The 17659-nt window shown below is 43.2% G+C and overlaps 3 protein-coding genes across 4 annotated transcripts in view; all 3 read right to left on the bottom strand.

The window, feature by feature from the left end:
- Positions 1-22: 22 nt before the first annotated feature.
- Positions 23-4071, bottom strand: LOC125271551 (axin-1-like). 2 transcript variants are annotated; one of them, XM_048195599.1, is made up of 7 exons: positions 3971-4071; positions 1836-2565; positions 919-997; positions 688-768; positions 540-610; positions 348-470; positions 23-278 (listed from the first exon to the last, which is right to left on the bottom strand). In XM_048195599.1, the coding sequence occupies exons 2-7, from the start codon at positions 2546-2548 to the stop codon at positions 140-142; spliced, it is 1206 nt and encodes a 401-aa protein (XP_048051556.1). In that variant the 5' UTR covers positions 2549-2565; positions 3971-4071; the 3' UTR covers positions 23-139. The 2 variants fall into 2 exon arrangements, with proteins under 2 accessions (XP_048051556.1, XP_048051555.1); XM_048195598.1 differs by lacking the exon at positions 3971-4071 and adding an exon at positions 3370-3524.
- Positions 4072-5401: 1330 nt separating this feature from the next.
- thumpd1 (THUMP domain containing 1) lies at positions 5402-16093 on the bottom strand. Its single transcript, XM_048195601.1, has 4 exons — positions 15742-16093; positions 6611-6776; positions 6287-6535; positions 5402-5917 (listed from the first exon to the last, which is right to left on the bottom strand). The coding sequence occupies exons 1-4, from the start codon at positions 15931-15933 to the stop codon at positions 5637-5639; spliced, it is 888 nt and encodes a 295-aa protein (XP_048051558.1). The 5' UTR covers positions 15934-16093; the 3' UTR covers positions 5402-5636.
- A 356-nt stretch (positions 16094-16449) lies between these two features.
- eri2 (ERI1 exoribonuclease family member 2) overlaps positions 16450-17659 on the bottom strand; it is a 4177-nt gene continuing 2967 nt past the window's right edge. The window contains exon 9 of the mRNA XM_048195595.1: positions 16450-17659. This exon is cut by the window's right edge and continues 57 nt beyond it. Within this exon, the coding sequence (XP_048051552.1) occupies positions 16661-17659 (999 nt within the window). The 3' untranslated portion in view covers positions 16450-16660.

A 17659-nucleotide genomic window follows, 5' to 3' on the forward strand; every position in this document is an offset into this window, starting at 1 on the left:
TTAAAAACACACAAACAGAGTCTCCAATGAACGACTGTTTATTCAAAAGCAGCAAACAATAAACTCTTGATTAAATGATGGTTTTGTCCTCCTCATATTTAAAGAAATAAACAGACTCTGTACAGGGAAATGCTGGTGTTCAGCTCATTTGATCAGTGATTGTCTCCACTCTGGCGATGATTTTCTGCTCAAACGTGGGCAGGACGGCCTCATCCCGATGGATCTCCTCATAAACCGCGCCGCAGTCGACCTCTGCGCTCGCTCTCTTGAAGTAAAGCCTGTTTGATCAGAGACAGAGATGAAGAGGAGACACTGGCTGATACACTGACGTGAGGAGCGCGTCTCACCTGAACGGCCCTCTGCGCGTCAGCAGGGATTTAAAGCGTCCCAGGGTCACGGCGGGGTCACTGCGGACACACGTCCTGTACGGGATCACGTCTCCGCTGTAATAGTACACCACTGTGACACACCTGAGACACACGAGCAGGAGTTAGCACACTGCGAGAGGGAACCGGCAGTAATGATGGACACTGACGCACTTAACGTCACATGTGCTGATGATGTCACCGTCCGCCGTCAGCGAGGTGCCGCTGGAATCTGTGTCCTCTTCCTGTCAGAACAGGATATGATGTGGTTACTCACTCTGGATTAAACACACAGTAAACGCTCTGAGCGACAGGAACTCACTGCGTGTCTCTGCGCTCGAGTCTGCAGCTCCTGCAAACGTCTCGTCAGTTCGGCTGCGAAGCTGTGTGGCGTCATCTTCACCTGTTACACACACACACACACACACGTTACTGTGAGAAACGAGCACATATCACACACGTCTGATAATATAATGAACACAAACACATTATTAAAACACAAACACGTTGTTTATTTTTGAGTCGTTTATGTTCACACACTCATTTCACTCACTGGTGTGTGTGGCAGGTGTGTGTGTCTCTCGTCTCTGTCTCGTGTTCTGTGGTGTCGGTGACACACGTGATGCTGCTGTCTGTCGAAGGAACACACTTGTGAATGGACATGAGCATGAGGACAGTTTGGAGCTCGTCTCACTGCATCTCACCTGAATCTCATCTGAATCTCACCTAAATCTCACTGCATCTCACCTGAATCTCACTGCATCTCACCTGAATCTCACTGCATGTCATCTGAATCTCACTGCATCTCACCTGAATCTCACTGCATCTCACCTAAATCTCATCTGAATCTCACCTAAATCTCACCTGAATCTCACTGCATCTCACCTGAATCTCACTGCATCTCACCTGAATCTCACTGCATGTCATCTGAATCTCACTGCATCTCACCTGAATCTCACTGCATCTCACCTAAATTTCATCTGAATCTCACCTAAATCTCACTGCATCTCACCTAAATCTCATCTGAATCTCACCTAAATCTCACTGCATCTCACCTGAATCTCACTGCATGTCATCTGAATCTCACTGCATCTCACCTGAATCTCACTGCATCTCACCTAAATTTCATCTGAATCTCACCTAAATCTCACCTGAATCTCACTGCATCTCACCTGAATCTCACTGCATCTCACCTGCATCTCACCTGAATCTCACTGCATCTCACCTAAATTTCATCTGAATCTCACCTAAATCTCACTGCATCTCACCTGAATCTCACTGCATGTCATCTGAATCTCACTGCATCTCACCTGAATCTCACTGCATCTCACCTAAATCTCATCTGAATCTCACCTGCATCTCACCTGAATCTCACTGCATCTCACCTAAATCTCATCTGAATCTCACCTAAATCTCACTGCATCTCACCTGAATCTCACTGCATCTCACCTGAATCTCACTGCATCTCACCTGAATCTCAGCTTGACATCGTCTGGACGCTTCTGATTGGCTGCATTGTGGGGAGGGAGGGTCTCTTTCTCAGGCTCCACCCCCTCTGAGGGCGTGGCCTGGCATCCCTGCGATGTTGTCTTGTGGTTTTGTGGTGACTGGACAGTCTGAGTGTGTTTCAGATACACGTCTGACCTGAGAAACAGTGGGAACAGGCTGTCCTGTAACACAGCCTGCACCTGCGCATGCACCTGCGCAAACAGGCCGGAGTCCAGCTGTAGCCGCTGAATGGCGTCTCGCACGGCGCACCTGGTCTCGGCCGTGATCTTGCGGGACACAACGCAGCCGCTGCGCTCGGACAGGTAGCAGCGGTACATGGCTTTGGCCAGTTTGAGGCGCTGCTCGGTCGCACCCTCGGGAACCTTCTGGAAGCCGTGGCAGGCAAACCAGAACTCCAGCAGCGCCGAATAGCCCAGCGTCCGCAGGAAGTCCAGGAACAGGGCCGTGCCGTCGCGGTCGTCCAGCAGCGTGAGGAGCGTCTCAGCCCAGGGCTCGTATGGGCCGTCCCGTGAAGCACTGCCCTCGGGCTCGAACCCCAGATCCAGGTCAGAGCGCCGCGGTGTGACCGCCGGAGACTCTGACCAATCAGACGGAGTCTTACTGGAGAAGCGCCCGCCCTCACAGCCCTCCTCACCCGGCACTGGAGGGCGAGGCGCGTCACTATGGTAACTCATAATGTCATCTGAGACTCCTGAGGAGTGAGAGAAAATTATAAAATCTAAATAAATTAAATATATAAAAATCATATTATTATAATATGACGTATATTCAATTATCATTAGCAATAACCAGATTTCAGAATTGTTTGTTATTCCCTTAATTTTTTTTTATTTTTAAATTGATTGTATGTTATTACTGTTCACTATTTTTTTTTATATTATTTGTTTACTGTTTAACTCATGTTTAACTACATTGCACTTGTATTATTGTTCTTTATTTTCTTATTCCCTTTTATTTTTTATTGTTTTTTTAGTTTATTGCATACTGTTTTATTTTATTTGTTAATAATATTGGTTAATTCGCATTTATGTTATCGTTATTTACATTATTTATTTTGCACTGTTATCACTGTTAGACAGACTTAATTTTAATACACAAAAATACACAATATCGTGTTTTAATCGACAGAGATATAAATTCCTGTCAGAAATCCAGTTTTGTAAAATGTTTTTTTTTTAATCATAAAAAACCCGCCAAGTTTAAGTTGAAATCGTTTCGTTAAATTTGAGATCAATATATGATATGATATAATGAATATTCACGGAATAATAACGCAGAGCTCTAGGATATAATACTTTAAATGCGAAATGAGATCGTTTATCCTTCAAATGTCGAACTGAATGAATGTCTGTCAGAGTCCGCGCGCGCGCTTGATGAAGTTTATTCGACGGAAAACAGAGAATCAAATGACGCTAACACTCGATGTATAATGAAAATATCCGATGTAAATATTGATAGTAAATGTTTATGAAGTGTAAAGTAATGATGTTTTTACCTGACAGGAGTTTGAGTCGCGCGCAGCTGCTGTGAGTCTCGAGCTGTCAGCACGAGCACGAGCACGTCAATCAGCTACTTCATCGTCACTGCCTCTCACACACACACTCACACACTTCTTCATTTTTATTTCTCTCTCGTGTTTAAATATTATATGCGGCAGCTTCGTTATCTGAGTGAGTTTTAATGACTTTTAATAGTACATGCTGCTATTTCGTTTTATCCGTTAGCTAGAAATGTATATGCGATACTATTTTACTTATTTAACGTATTTTACACTATTGTCAAAATTACTTTGCATATTATAGACGTGAGAGAGAATATTATCGAAAACACGTGATGCAGTAACCTGTTCCCAGCTATAACAAAAATATGTTGTTAAAACGTTTTAATGACATTACCATTATGAAAAATGTTCCATGAATGATAAATATATGATGTTTATAAATAATGAACATTATTTATAATGTTTATTATTTTAGAACATTATCAAAGACCATAACTTTGAAAGAACATTTATTTAATGTGACTGTAAGAACGTTTGTTCATGACTTTGAGAGAACGTTCCCTGTTTTTGTCTCTGGATAAACTTCTGAATTCACCTTGAGGATCACAGATGGATCTTCTGGAAATCTGTCCATCTGAAGGAGGAGGTGTTAAAGGTCACACCACATGCCATCTGACACACTGTAGGAGCCCGACCTCAGCCGACAAACACACACACACACACACACACACACACACACACACACACACACACACAGGTTAAAATGAAGAAGAAACAATCAAGACATCCTAATTCAGCTACACAAAATAACTTCCATCTGAAGAGTGAAACACCTCTAAATGCTCCTGCACATGCTATTTTACCGTGATGAAACATGTTAATATTAGTCTGTGTGTTTGGTCTCACCTGCTGTGACCTGCGTCTAGCGCCAGCTGGAAAGGTCACACAATGAATGCTAATCCTCATCTCCAGGGAGCGACATGGCTAATCACTATTGTTTCACAACGCCGTGACCTTTAACACGACACTGACCCAGAGCTGCCCTGCAGAGACACCGGCGTCTCAAGACTTCCACACAATCCAGAGTAACACAAACACAACATTCATTCTGAGCGAAACCACTTCAGTTCTGCTGCTCAACACTGAATTTTTCCCCTCAGGATTCTGATTTTATATCTAACCATTCTTTTTTCCTCAGAATTCCAATTCCATTTCACAATTCAGACTTTTCCCCCAAGAATTCCCATTCTATATCTCAGAATTCACATTTTTCCTCAGAATTCAGATGTTTTCCCCATAGATTTACGATTCTCTATCTCGCAATTCTGACTTTTTTTCCCCCAAGAATTCCCATTCTATATCTTGGAATTCACATTTTTTCCTCAGAATTCCGAAACTATATCTTGCAATTCAGATGTTCTTTCACAGAATTTCGATTCTATATCTCGCAATTCTGACTTTTTTTCTCAAAATTCCGATTTTATACCTTTTAAATTCAATTTTTTCCCCCCTCAGAATTCTAATTCCATCTTGCAATTCACTTTCCCCCCTCAAAATTTCCAAAATTTTTTAAATCTCACAATTAAAACTTTTTTCCTTATAATTCCAATTTTTATCTTGCAATTCAGATGTTCTTCATTATCTCACAATTCTGACTTTTTTCCTCAGAATTCCAATTCCATTTAACAATTCTTTTTTTAAATCTCACAATTCAGACTTTTCCCCCAAGAATTCCCATTCTATATCTCAGAATTCACGTGTTTCCCTCAGAATTCCAATTTTATATTTCACAATTCTGACAAGCCTGAATTGTGAGATAAAGTCAGTTGCTTTTTCCATATTGTACTCCATGGCATTAATATGCTTTCATAGAAAATGTCACATTGAATGCCCTCTCAAAAAAAATAAAATAATAAAATCTACTTTTATATAATGAAATGTTGTTAGTTATCCATTACTTCATTTTCCACAGAAACTCTCACCTGAGATATAAATTGGCTTAATTAAAAACAGACATTACTACAGATAAAACACAAGTAACTTCAGTTGTTTATTTAATTTCCATACCTCGTCGTATTTTCAGAGAAAAACGTGTCCAAAATAACTCGGAGTACCATACAAACATCACCCACAAACAGAAGTAAAAACAAAGAATGACAGTGTGAAACCTGCAGACACTGAAACACTGCTTAAAAAACTAAAGCCTGGACACAAACAGTGTAAAAACGGTTTTAAAAACGCCGCGTCTGCGCAGCCACAGTTCACTCAAGCTCCGCCTCCTTCCTCCCATTGCCGGAGGAAACGTCGTCACCCTCCGCTCTCTCTCCACACTCGTGCTCCTGCGTCTGATTGGCTGGTTCCTGTGGGCCTGTGCTCTGATTGGTGGGCTCTTTCGCCACTTCCTGCAGGTTGTACTTGCGGAAGAGCGTGTAGTCGGTGACGACGCTGACGCAGCAGACGCTCTTGATGATCTCTATGATGATGCTCAGCTCAGGATTGGTCAGATCCACCTTATTCAGCGGGTTCATCTTACCCACCAAACCTGAAAGACAAGACAAACATCTGAGATGATCACAGAAGTTCTGGGATAAAAGTTTATAGTTCAGATATAAACACTGAGGTCTACTGTAGCAATCAAAATAGAGCAAACCACCTTTTGAAAGTAACTAGATGCTTCAAATAAAGATTGTAATTACACTGTTACACCAGTAGGTGGCGACAAGTGACCTAAAAATATATATTTGTCATTGAATCACTCGTTCATGAGATTCATTCAAAAACACTGATTCACCCAGTAATGAAACAAGTGAAGTCTTCATGAGTGAGTCACTGAATCATTCACTCAAGAGGTTCGTTCAGAGGCAGTGTGTGGTATTTGAGTGATGATGATGATGATGATGATGAAGTGTACCAGCGACGGCTTTGATGACGTCGTCTCTCTTGCTGTGGCTGCTGTTTCGGGCTTTGAAGCAGATCTGGTATGTGGCCCGCAGCGGCGCTTTGAACCAGCGCTCCAGATACTCGCTCAGAAACTTCTCCATGTCCTCTGGAAACGCTCGACACGTGCCGCTGACCGGCAGCATGCGCAGGATCACGCGCGACTTCCTCTTCTTCGTCTGATGCAGGTCAGACAGGATGTGATGAACCAGCTTCTCTGGGTCTGAGAACGAGAGAGAGAGAGAGTTATCACCTGTTCAGGTGGAGGTCATGTGATGCTCTGATCTGATTCTCTCACCAACTCCATGTGTGCGAATGAACACCACGTTATTGGCTCCGCTGTCGACCGCAGTGAACCTCTGCTGATGCGTCTTCATGGACAACTGTATCTGAGACACTTCCTTCTTCAGAGCAGCCTCTGCATCTTCATCAGCCTCCTCATCCTCGCTGAGGCTGTCTGTGGGCTGTGACAAACACAGAGACACTCTGTAGTGCACTAGACTACAGTAACATCTTTATAGCGCACTACACTACAGTAACGAATCACTATAGCGCACTACACTACAGTACCATCTCTATAGTGCACTTGAGTGCAGTAACATCTCTATAGTGCACTACAGTACAGTAATGCATCACTATAGCGCACTACACTACAGTAACGCATCACTATAGCGCACTACACTACAGTACCATCTCTATAGTGCACTTGAGTGCAGTAACATCTCTATAGTGCACTACACTACAGTAACGCATCTCTATAGCGCACTACAGTACAGTAATGCATCACTATAGCGCACTACACTACAGTAACGCATCACTATAGCGCACTACACTACAGTAACGCACCTCTATAGCGCACTACACTACAGTAACACATCTCTATAGTGCACTACACTGCAGTAACACACCTCTATAGCGCTCTACACTACAGTAACGCATCACTATAGCGCACTACACTACAGTAACACACCTCTATAGCGCTCTACACTACAGTAATGCATCACTATAGCGCACTACACTACAGTAACGCATCACTATAGCGCACTACACTACAGTAACGCACCTCTATAGCGCACTACACTGCAGTAACACACCTCTATAGCGCTCTACACTACAGTAACGCATCACTATAGCGCACTACACTACAGTAACACACCTCTATAGCGCTCTACACTACAGTAACACACCTCTATAACGCACTACACTACAGTAACGCATCTCTATAGCGCACTACAGTACAGTAATGCATCACTATAGCGCACTACACTACAGTAACGCATCACTATAGCGCACTACACTACAGTAACGCACCTCTATAGCGCACTACACTGCAGTAACACACCTCTATAGCGCTCTACACTACAGTAACGCATCACTATAGCGCACTACACTACAGTAACACACCTCTATAGCGCTCTACACTACAGTAACACACCTCTATAGCGCACTACACTACAGTAACGCATCTCTATAGCGCACTACAGTACAGTAATGCATCACTATAGCGCACTACACTACAGTAACGCATCACTATAGCGCACTACACTACAGTAACGCACCTCTATAGCGCACTACACTACAGTAACACATCTCTATAGTGCACTACACTGCAGTAACACACCTCTATAGCGCTCTACACTACAGTAACGCATCACTATAGCGCACTACACTACAGTAACACACCTCTATAGCGCTCTACACTACAGTAACACCTCTATAGCGCACTACACTACAGTAACACATCTCTATAGTGCACTACACTGCAGTAACACACCTCTATAGCGCACTACACTACAGTAACACATCTCTATAGTGCACTACACTGCAGTAACATCTCTATAGTGCACTACACTGCAGTAACACACCTCTATAGCGCACTACACTACAGTAACACATCTCTATAGTGCACTACACTACAGTAACACACCTCTATAGCGCTCTACACTACAGTAACACACCTCTATAGCGCACTACACTACAGTAACGCATCACTATAGCGCACTACACTACAGTACCATCTCTATAGTGCACTTGAGTGCAGTAACATCTCTATAGTGCACTACACTACAGTAACGCATCTCTATAGCGCACTACAGTACAGTAACGCATCACTATAGCGCACTACACTACAGTAACGCACCTCTATAGCGCACTACAGTACAGTAATGCATCACTATAGCGCACTACACTACAGTAACGCATCTCTATAGCGCACTACAGTACAGTAATGCATCACTATAGCGCACTACACTACAGTAACGCATCTCTATAGCGCACTACAGTACAGTAATGCATCACTATAGCGCACTACACTACAGTAACGCATCACTATAGCGCACTACACTACAGTACCATCTCTATAGTGCACTTGAGTACAGTAACATCTCTATAGTGCACTACACTACAGTAACGCATCTCTATAGCGCACTACAGTACAGTAACGCATCACTATAGCGCACTACACTACAGTAACGCACCTCTATAGCGCACTACACTACAGTAACGCATCACTATAGCGCACTACACTACAGTAACGCATCTCTATAGCGCACTACGGTACAGTAACGCACCTCTATAGCGCACTACACTACAGTAACGCATCTCTATAGTGCACTACACTGCAGTAACACACCTCTATAGCGCTCTACACTACAGTAACGCATCACTATAGCGCACTACACTACAGTAACACACCTCTATAGCGCTCTACACTACAGTAACACACCTCTATAGCGCACTACACTACAGTAACACATCTCTATAGTGCATTACACTGCAGTAACACACCTCTATAGCGCACTACACTACAGTAACACATCTCTATAGTGCACTACACTGCAGTAACACATCTCTATAGTGCACTACACTGCAGTAACACACCTCTATAGCGCACTACACTACAGTAACACATCTCTATAGCGCACTACACTACAGTAACGCATCTCTATAGTGCACTACACTGCAGTAACGCACCTCTATAGCGCACTACACTACAGTAACGCATCTCTATAGCGCACTACACTACAGTAACGCATCTCTATAGCGCACTACACTACAGTAACGCATCACTATAGCGCACTACACTACAGTAACGCATCTCTATAGCGCACTACACTACAGTAACGCATCACTATAGCGCACTACACTACAGTAACGCATCTCTATAGCGCACTACACTACAGTAACGCATCACTATAGCGCACTACACTACAGTAACGCATCTCTATAGCGCACTACACTACAGTAACGCATCTCTATAGCGCACTACAGTACAGTAACGCATCTCTATAGCGCACTACACTACAGTAACGCATCTCTATAGCGCACTACACTACAGTAATGCATCACTATAGCGCACTACAGTACAGTAACGCATCACTATAGCGCACTACACTACAGTAACGCATCTCTATAGCGCACTACACTACAGTAACGCATCACTATAGCGCACTACACTACAGTAACGCATCACTATAGCGCACTACACTACAGTACCATCTCTATAGTGCACTTGAGTACAGTAACATCTCTATAGTGCACTACACTACAGTAACGCATCTCTATAGCGCACTACAGTACAGTATCTCTATAGCGCACTACAGTACAGTAACGCATCTCTATAGCGCACTACACTATAGTAATGCATCACTATAGCGCACTACAGTACAGTAACGCATCACTATAGCGCACTACACTACAGTAACGCATCTCTATAGCGCACTACACTACAGTAACGCATCACTATAGCGCACTACACTACAGTAACGCATCACTATAGCGCACTACACTACAGTACCATCTCTATAGTGCACTTGAGTACAGTAACATCTCTATAGTGCACTACACTACAGTAACGCATCTCTATAGCGCACTGCAGTACAGTAACGCATCACTATAGCGCACTACACTACAGTACCATCTCTATAGTGCACTTGAGTACAGTAACATCTCTATAGTGCACTACACTACAGTAACATCTCAGTAACATCTCTATAGTGCACTATACTACAGTAACACGTCTCTATAGCACACTACACTACAGTAACATCTCAGTAACACATCTCTATAGCGCACTACAGTACAGTAACGCATCACTATAGCGCACTACACTACAGTACCATCTCTATAGTGCACTTGAGTACAGTAACATCTCTATAGTGCACTACACTACAGTAACGCATCTCTATAGCGCACTACAGTACAGTAATGCATCACTATAGCGCACTACACTACAGTAACGCATCTCTATAGCGCACTACAGTACAGTAACGCATCACTATAGCGCACTACACTACAGTACCATCTCTATAGTGCACTTGAGTACAGTAACATCTCTATAGTGCACTACACTACAGTAACATCTCAGTAACATCTCTATAGTGCACTATACTACAGTAACACGTCTCTATAGCGCACTACACTACAGTAACATCTCAGTAACACATCTCTATAGTGCACTACACTACAGTAACATCTCTATAGTGCACTATACTACAGTAACGCATCAATATAGCGCACTACACTACAGTAACGCATCTCTATAGGGCACTACACTACAGTAACATCTCTATAGTGCACTACACTACAGTAACACATCTCTATAGTGCACTACACTACAGTAACATCTCTATAGTGCACTATACTACAGTAACGCATCAATATAGCGCACTACACTACAGTAACACATCTCTATAGCGCACTACACTACAGTAACACATCTCTATAGTGCACTAAACTACAGTAACACATCTCTATAGTGCACTACACTACAGTAACATCTCTATAGTGCACTATACTACAGTAACGCATCAATATAGTGCACTACACTACAGTAACACATCTCTATAGCGCACTACACTACAGTAACGCATCGCTATAGTGCACTAAACTACAGTAACACATCTCTATAGTGCACTACACTACAGTAACATCTCTATAGTGCACTATACTACAGTAACGCATCAATATAGTGCACTACACTACAGTAACACATCTCTATAGCGCACTACACTACAGTAACGCATCGCTATAGTGCACTAAACTACAGTAACACATCTCTATAGTGCACTACACTACAGTAACATCTCTATAGTGCACTATACTACAGTAACATCTCTATAGTGCACTATACTACAGTAACGCATCAATATAGTGCACTACACTACAGTAACACATCTCTATAGCGCACTACACTACAGTAACGCATCGCTATAATGCACTAAACTACAGTAACACATCTCTATACTACACTACAGTAACATCTCTATAGTGCACTATACTACAGTAACACATCTCTATAGCGCACTACACCACAGTAACGCATCTCTATAGTGCACTACACTACAGTAACGCATCTCTATAGTGCACTACACTACAGTAACGCACCTCTATAATGCTCTACACTACAGTAACACATCTCTATAGCGCACTAAACTACAGTAACACATCTCTATAGTGCACTACACTACAGTAACATCTCTATAGTGCACTATACTACAGTAACGCATCAATATAGTGCACTACACTACAGTAACACATCTCTATAGCGCACTACACTACAGTAACGCATCTCTATAGTGCACTACACCACAGTAACGCATCTCTATAGTGCACTACACTACAGTAACGCATCTCTATAGTGCACTACACTACAGTAACGCACCTCTATAATGCTCTACACTACAGTAACACATCTCTATAGCGCACTAAACTACAGTAACACATCTCTATAGTGCACTACACTACAGTAACATCTCTATAGTGCACTATACTACAGTAACGCATCAATATAGTGCACTACACTACAGTAACACATCTCTATAGCGCACTACACTACAGTAACACACCTCTATAGCGCTCTACACTACAGTAACACACCTCTATAGCGCACTACACTACAGTAACACATCTCTATAGTGCACTACACTGCAGTAACACACCTCTATAGTGCACTAAACTACAGTAACACATCTCTATAGTGCACTACACTACAGTAACATCTCTATAGTGCACTATACTACAGTAACGCATCAATATAGTGCACTACACTACAGTAACACATCTCTATAGCGTACACTACAGTAACGCATCGCTATAGTGCACTAAACTACAGTAACACATCTCTATAGTGCACTACACTACAGTAACATCTCTATAGTGCACTATACTACAGTAACACATCTCTATAGCGCACTACACCACAGTAACGCATCTCTATAGTGCACTACACTACAGTAACATCTCTATAGTGCACTACACTACAGTAACGCACCTCTATAATGCTCTACACTACAGTAACACATCTCTATAGCGCACTAAACTACAGTAACACATCTCTATAGTGCACTACACTACAGTAACATCTCTATAGTGCACTATACTACAGTAACGCATCTCTATAGCGCACTATACTACAGTAACACATCTCTATAGCGCACTACACTACAGTAACATCTCTATAGTGCACTACACTACAGTAACATCTCTATAGTGCACTATACTACAGTAACGCATCTCTATAGTGCACTATACTACAGTAACACATCTCTATAGCGCACTACACCACAGTAACGCATCTCTATAGTGCACTACACTGCAGTAACGCATCTCTATAGTGCACTACACTACAGTAACGCACCTCTATAATGCTCTACACTACAGTAACGCATCTCTATAGCGCACTAAACTACAGTAACGCATCTCTATAGTGCACTACACTACAGTAACATCTCTATAGTGCACTATACTACAGTAACGCATCTCTATAGTGCACTACACTACAGTAACGCACCTCTATAATGCTCTACACTACAGTAACGCACCTCTATAATGCTCTACACTACAGTAACACATCTCTATAGCGCACTAAACTACAGTAACACATCTCTATAGTGCACTACACTACAGTAACATCTCTATAGTGCACTATACTACAGTAACGCATCTCTATAGCGCACTATACTACAGTAACGCATCTCTATAGCGCACTACACTACAGTAACATCTCTATAGTGCACTACACTACAGTAACATCTCTATAGTGCACTATACTACAGTAACGCATCTCTATAGTGCACTATACTACAGTAACGCATCTCTATAGCGCACTACACCACAGTAACGCATCTCTATAGTGCACTACACTGCAGTAACGCATCTCTATAGTGCACTACACTACAGTAACGCACCTCTATAATGCTCTACACTACAGTAACACATCTCTATAGCGCACTAAACTACAGTAACACATCTCTATAGTGCACTACACTACAGTAACATCTCTATAGTGCACTATACTACAGTAACGCATCTCTATAGTGCACTACACTACAGTAACGCACCTCTATAATGCTCTACACTACAGTAACGCACCTCTATAATGCTCTACACCACAGTAACACATCTCTATAGTGCACTACACTACAGTAACGCATCTCTATAGTGCACTACACTACAGTAACGCACCTCTATAATGCTCTACACTACAGTAACACATCTCTATAGCGCACTAAACTACAGTAACACATCTCTATAGTGCACTACACTACAGTAACATCTCTATAGTGCACTATACTACAGTAACGCATCTCTATAGTGCACTACACTACAGTAACGCACCTCTATAATGCTCTACACTACAGTAACGCACCTCTATAATGCTCTACACTACAGTAACACATCTCTATAGCGCACTAAACTACAGTAACACATCTCTATAGTGCACTACACTACAGTAACATCTCTATAGTGCACTATACTACAGTAACGCATCTCTATAGCGCACTATACTACAGTAACACATCTCTATAGCGCACTACACTACAGTAACATCTCTATAGTGCACTACACTACAGTAACATCTCTATAGTGCACTATACTACAGTAACGCATCTCTATAGTGCACTATACTACAGTAACACATCTCTATAGCGCACTACACCACAGTAACGCATCTCTATAGTGCACTACACTGCAGTAACGCATCTCTATAGTGCACTACACTACAGTAACGCACCTCTATAATGCTCTACACTACAGTAACACATCTCTATAGCGCACTAAACTACAGTAACACATCTCTATAGTGCACTACACTACAGTAACATCTCTATAGTGCACTATACTACAGTAACGCATCTCTATAGTGCACTACACTACAGTAACGCACCTCTATAATGCTCTACACTACAGTAACGCACCTCTATAATGCTCTACACCACAGTAACACATCTCTATAGTGCACTACACTACAGTAACGCATCTCTATAGTGCACTACACTACAGTAACGCACCTTTATAATGCTCTACACTACAGTAACACATCTCTATAGCGCACTAAACTACAGTAACACATCTCTATAGTGCACTACACTACAGTAACATCTCTATAGTGCACTATACTACAGTAACGCATCAATATAGTGCACTACACTACAGTAACACATCTCTATAGTGCACTACACTACAGTAACATCTCTATAGTGCACTATACTACAGTAACACATCTCTATAGCGCACTACACCACAGTAACGCATCTCTATAGTGCACTACACTACAGTAACGCACCTCTATAATGCTCTACACTACAGTAACACATCTCTATAGCGCACTAAACTACAGTAACACATCTCTATAGTGCACTACACTGCAGTAACATCTATATAGTGCACTAGACTACAGTAACACATTTCTATAGCGCTCTACACTACAGTAACAACTCTACAGTGCACTACACTGCAGTAACATCTATATAGTGCACTAGACTACAGTAACACATTTCTATAGCGCTCTACACTACAGTAACGCATCTCTATAGCGCACTACACTGCAGGAACATCTATATAGTGCACTAGACTACAGTAACACATTTCTATAGCGCTCTACACTACAGTAACAACTCTACAGTGCACTACACTGCAGTAACATCTATATAGTGCACTAGACTACAGTAACACATTTCTATAACGCTCTACACTACAGTAACAACTCTACAGTGCACTACACTGCAGGAACATCTATATAGTGCACTAGACTACAGTAACACATTTCTATAGCGCTCTACACTACAGTAACAACTCTACAGTGCACTACACTGCAGTAACATCTATATAGTGCACTAGACTACAGTAACACATTTCTATAACGCTCTACACTACAGTAACAACTCTACAGTGCACTACACTGCAGTAACATCTATATAGTGCACTAGACTACAGTAACGCATCTCTATAGCGCACTAAACTACAGTAACGCATCTCTATAGCGCACTAAACTACAGTAACACATCTATATAGTGCACTACAGTACAGTAACGCATCTCTATAGTGCACTACACTGCAGTAACATCAATATAGCGCACTACACTACAGTAACACATCTATATAGTGCACTACACTGCAGTAACGCATCTCTGACATCATGCTGCTCACCTGCTCAGGACCATAGAGCGCGTCCGCGTACTCGTTGAGTAGGCTGAAGGCTTCGCTCGTGCACTTGCGCTCGTTCATGTTGCAGGTGATGAGCACCCCCTGCGCGCCCACCTCGAGCTCACGGGAGCCCTTCTGTTTCTTGTGCGCGTGCCCGCCGAAGCGCTTCCTGCTCCTCTTGCGCGTATCAGACATGACTGCGCGTTATCAAACTCTCCGCTGCTCCTTCAGATAAATCAGATGTGATGAAGAAACTCTGGGGATATGAACGCGCTCCGGACACGCGTGTTTGTGTCAGTCGCGCTTCAAGCTCTCCACAGCACGCGTCGTACAGGGCCACGCATGGGACATTTAATTACGAAACGCGTTTGACGCTGTTGCAAATTATAAGTTAAAAGACCCTAATGTGCGCCACACGTGTTTTCTTTCATGGAAAAGATATAATGAAATCTGTATAAATAAAAGGTTTTGGTCAACACTTAAAGCCTTAAGTATATGTATTATATTAATTATGTAATCAAAGTATGTGTAGATTCCTTGTTACATGATAAACAGCCTGTTTTATATGCGTTTTAATGCATTGTTCTAAAGTTTTAACAATTAATAGATAAGATTATAATGTATTATAACTGTGTATACAGTGTTTTATAAGGTGCATTACAAGGCATAATTAATGCATTAAAAATGATTAACAAAACATTTTAAGTCACATTTAAAATAACACTGCTCTTTTATTCATGTAATATACAGTAAAACAATATGAGAGTCTGATCATACAGACATGCTGGAGAATGAATATAGACGTTCCTGCATCTTTACAATGTTTCTAAAATAACTTGATTTATTAAAAAGTGATTTATTATAAATTAATTCTTTCACAGGTTTGTTAAAATCATAGAGGTGACGCAGTGACAGTGTTGGGTCACCGGAGGGCTCTGGAGCTGAAGGTCTGTGGTGTTCTCAGCTGGTGTGGAGCTCTGGACCGCATTAATCCAGACTCCCACTGGAAGAAGTCGCAGCCCTTCTGTGGGCCGCCGCAGCTCTGCCGTCTGACGGGGCAGCAGAAAAACACCCGGCCGTGGTTGGGCCCGCCGTTACCCACCGTCAGACGCCGGGCCCTGCGGCCGCAGCCGCACAGAGGGGCCGTCCTCTTTGACGAGTGACCGACAGCGCAGGCGAGAGGGGGGCGGGACTTGCTGATGGGCGTGTCTTTGGAGAGATGAGGGTGGGGCACACTGATGGGCGTGTCTTTGGAGAGATGGGGGCGGGGCACACTGATGGGCGTGTCTTTGGTGAGATGGAGGCGGGGCACACTGATGGGCGTGTCTTTGGTGAGATGGAGGCGGGGCACACTGATGGGCGTGTCTTTGGAGAGATGGAGGCGGGGCACACTGACAGGCATGTCTTTGGCGAGATGGAGGCGGGGCAAACTGATGGGCGGGTCTTTGGAGAGATGGGGGCGGGGCACACTGATGGGCGTGTCTTTGGAGAGATGGGGGCGGGGCACACTGATGGGCGGGTCTTTGTAAACGCTGAAGGGGGCGGTGCTGCGTCCTAAGAAGCGTGAGAGGGGTCCGTACGGGTCTGTGCGCGGGAGCGGCTTGGGCGTTTTAAAGACACCTGTAGAAACAGAGGGTTTGTGCTGGTTTGATGTGGTTTTGTTGGGTTGGTTCTCATCAGGCTCCGCCCCCAGAGGGACGTCATCATAAGAGCCAGGCTCCTCCTCCTCGGTCAGCAGGACTCCGTCCCTCCAGCAGGCGTCCGGAGTCTCGGGGTCGTAGGTCGTGTCCGAGAGCCCGGCCAGCGCGGCGTTGCTGGTCTCCTGCAGGTCTGGCAGCGAAGTGATTGTGCTGGAGAGGACGGTGCGCGGCGTCACGAGCGCTCGACACACACTCGCCTGCGGTTCGTCACGTGCGCGTCG

This window comes from Megalobrama amblycephala, linkage group LG7 (genome assembly GCF_018812025.1).
Source record: "Megalobrama amblycephala isolate DHTTF-2021 linkage group LG7, ASM1881202v1, whole genome shotgun sequence".
Lineage (NCBI taxonomy): Eukaryota > Metazoa > Chordata > Actinopteri > Cypriniformes > Xenocyprididae > Megalobrama > Megalobrama amblycephala.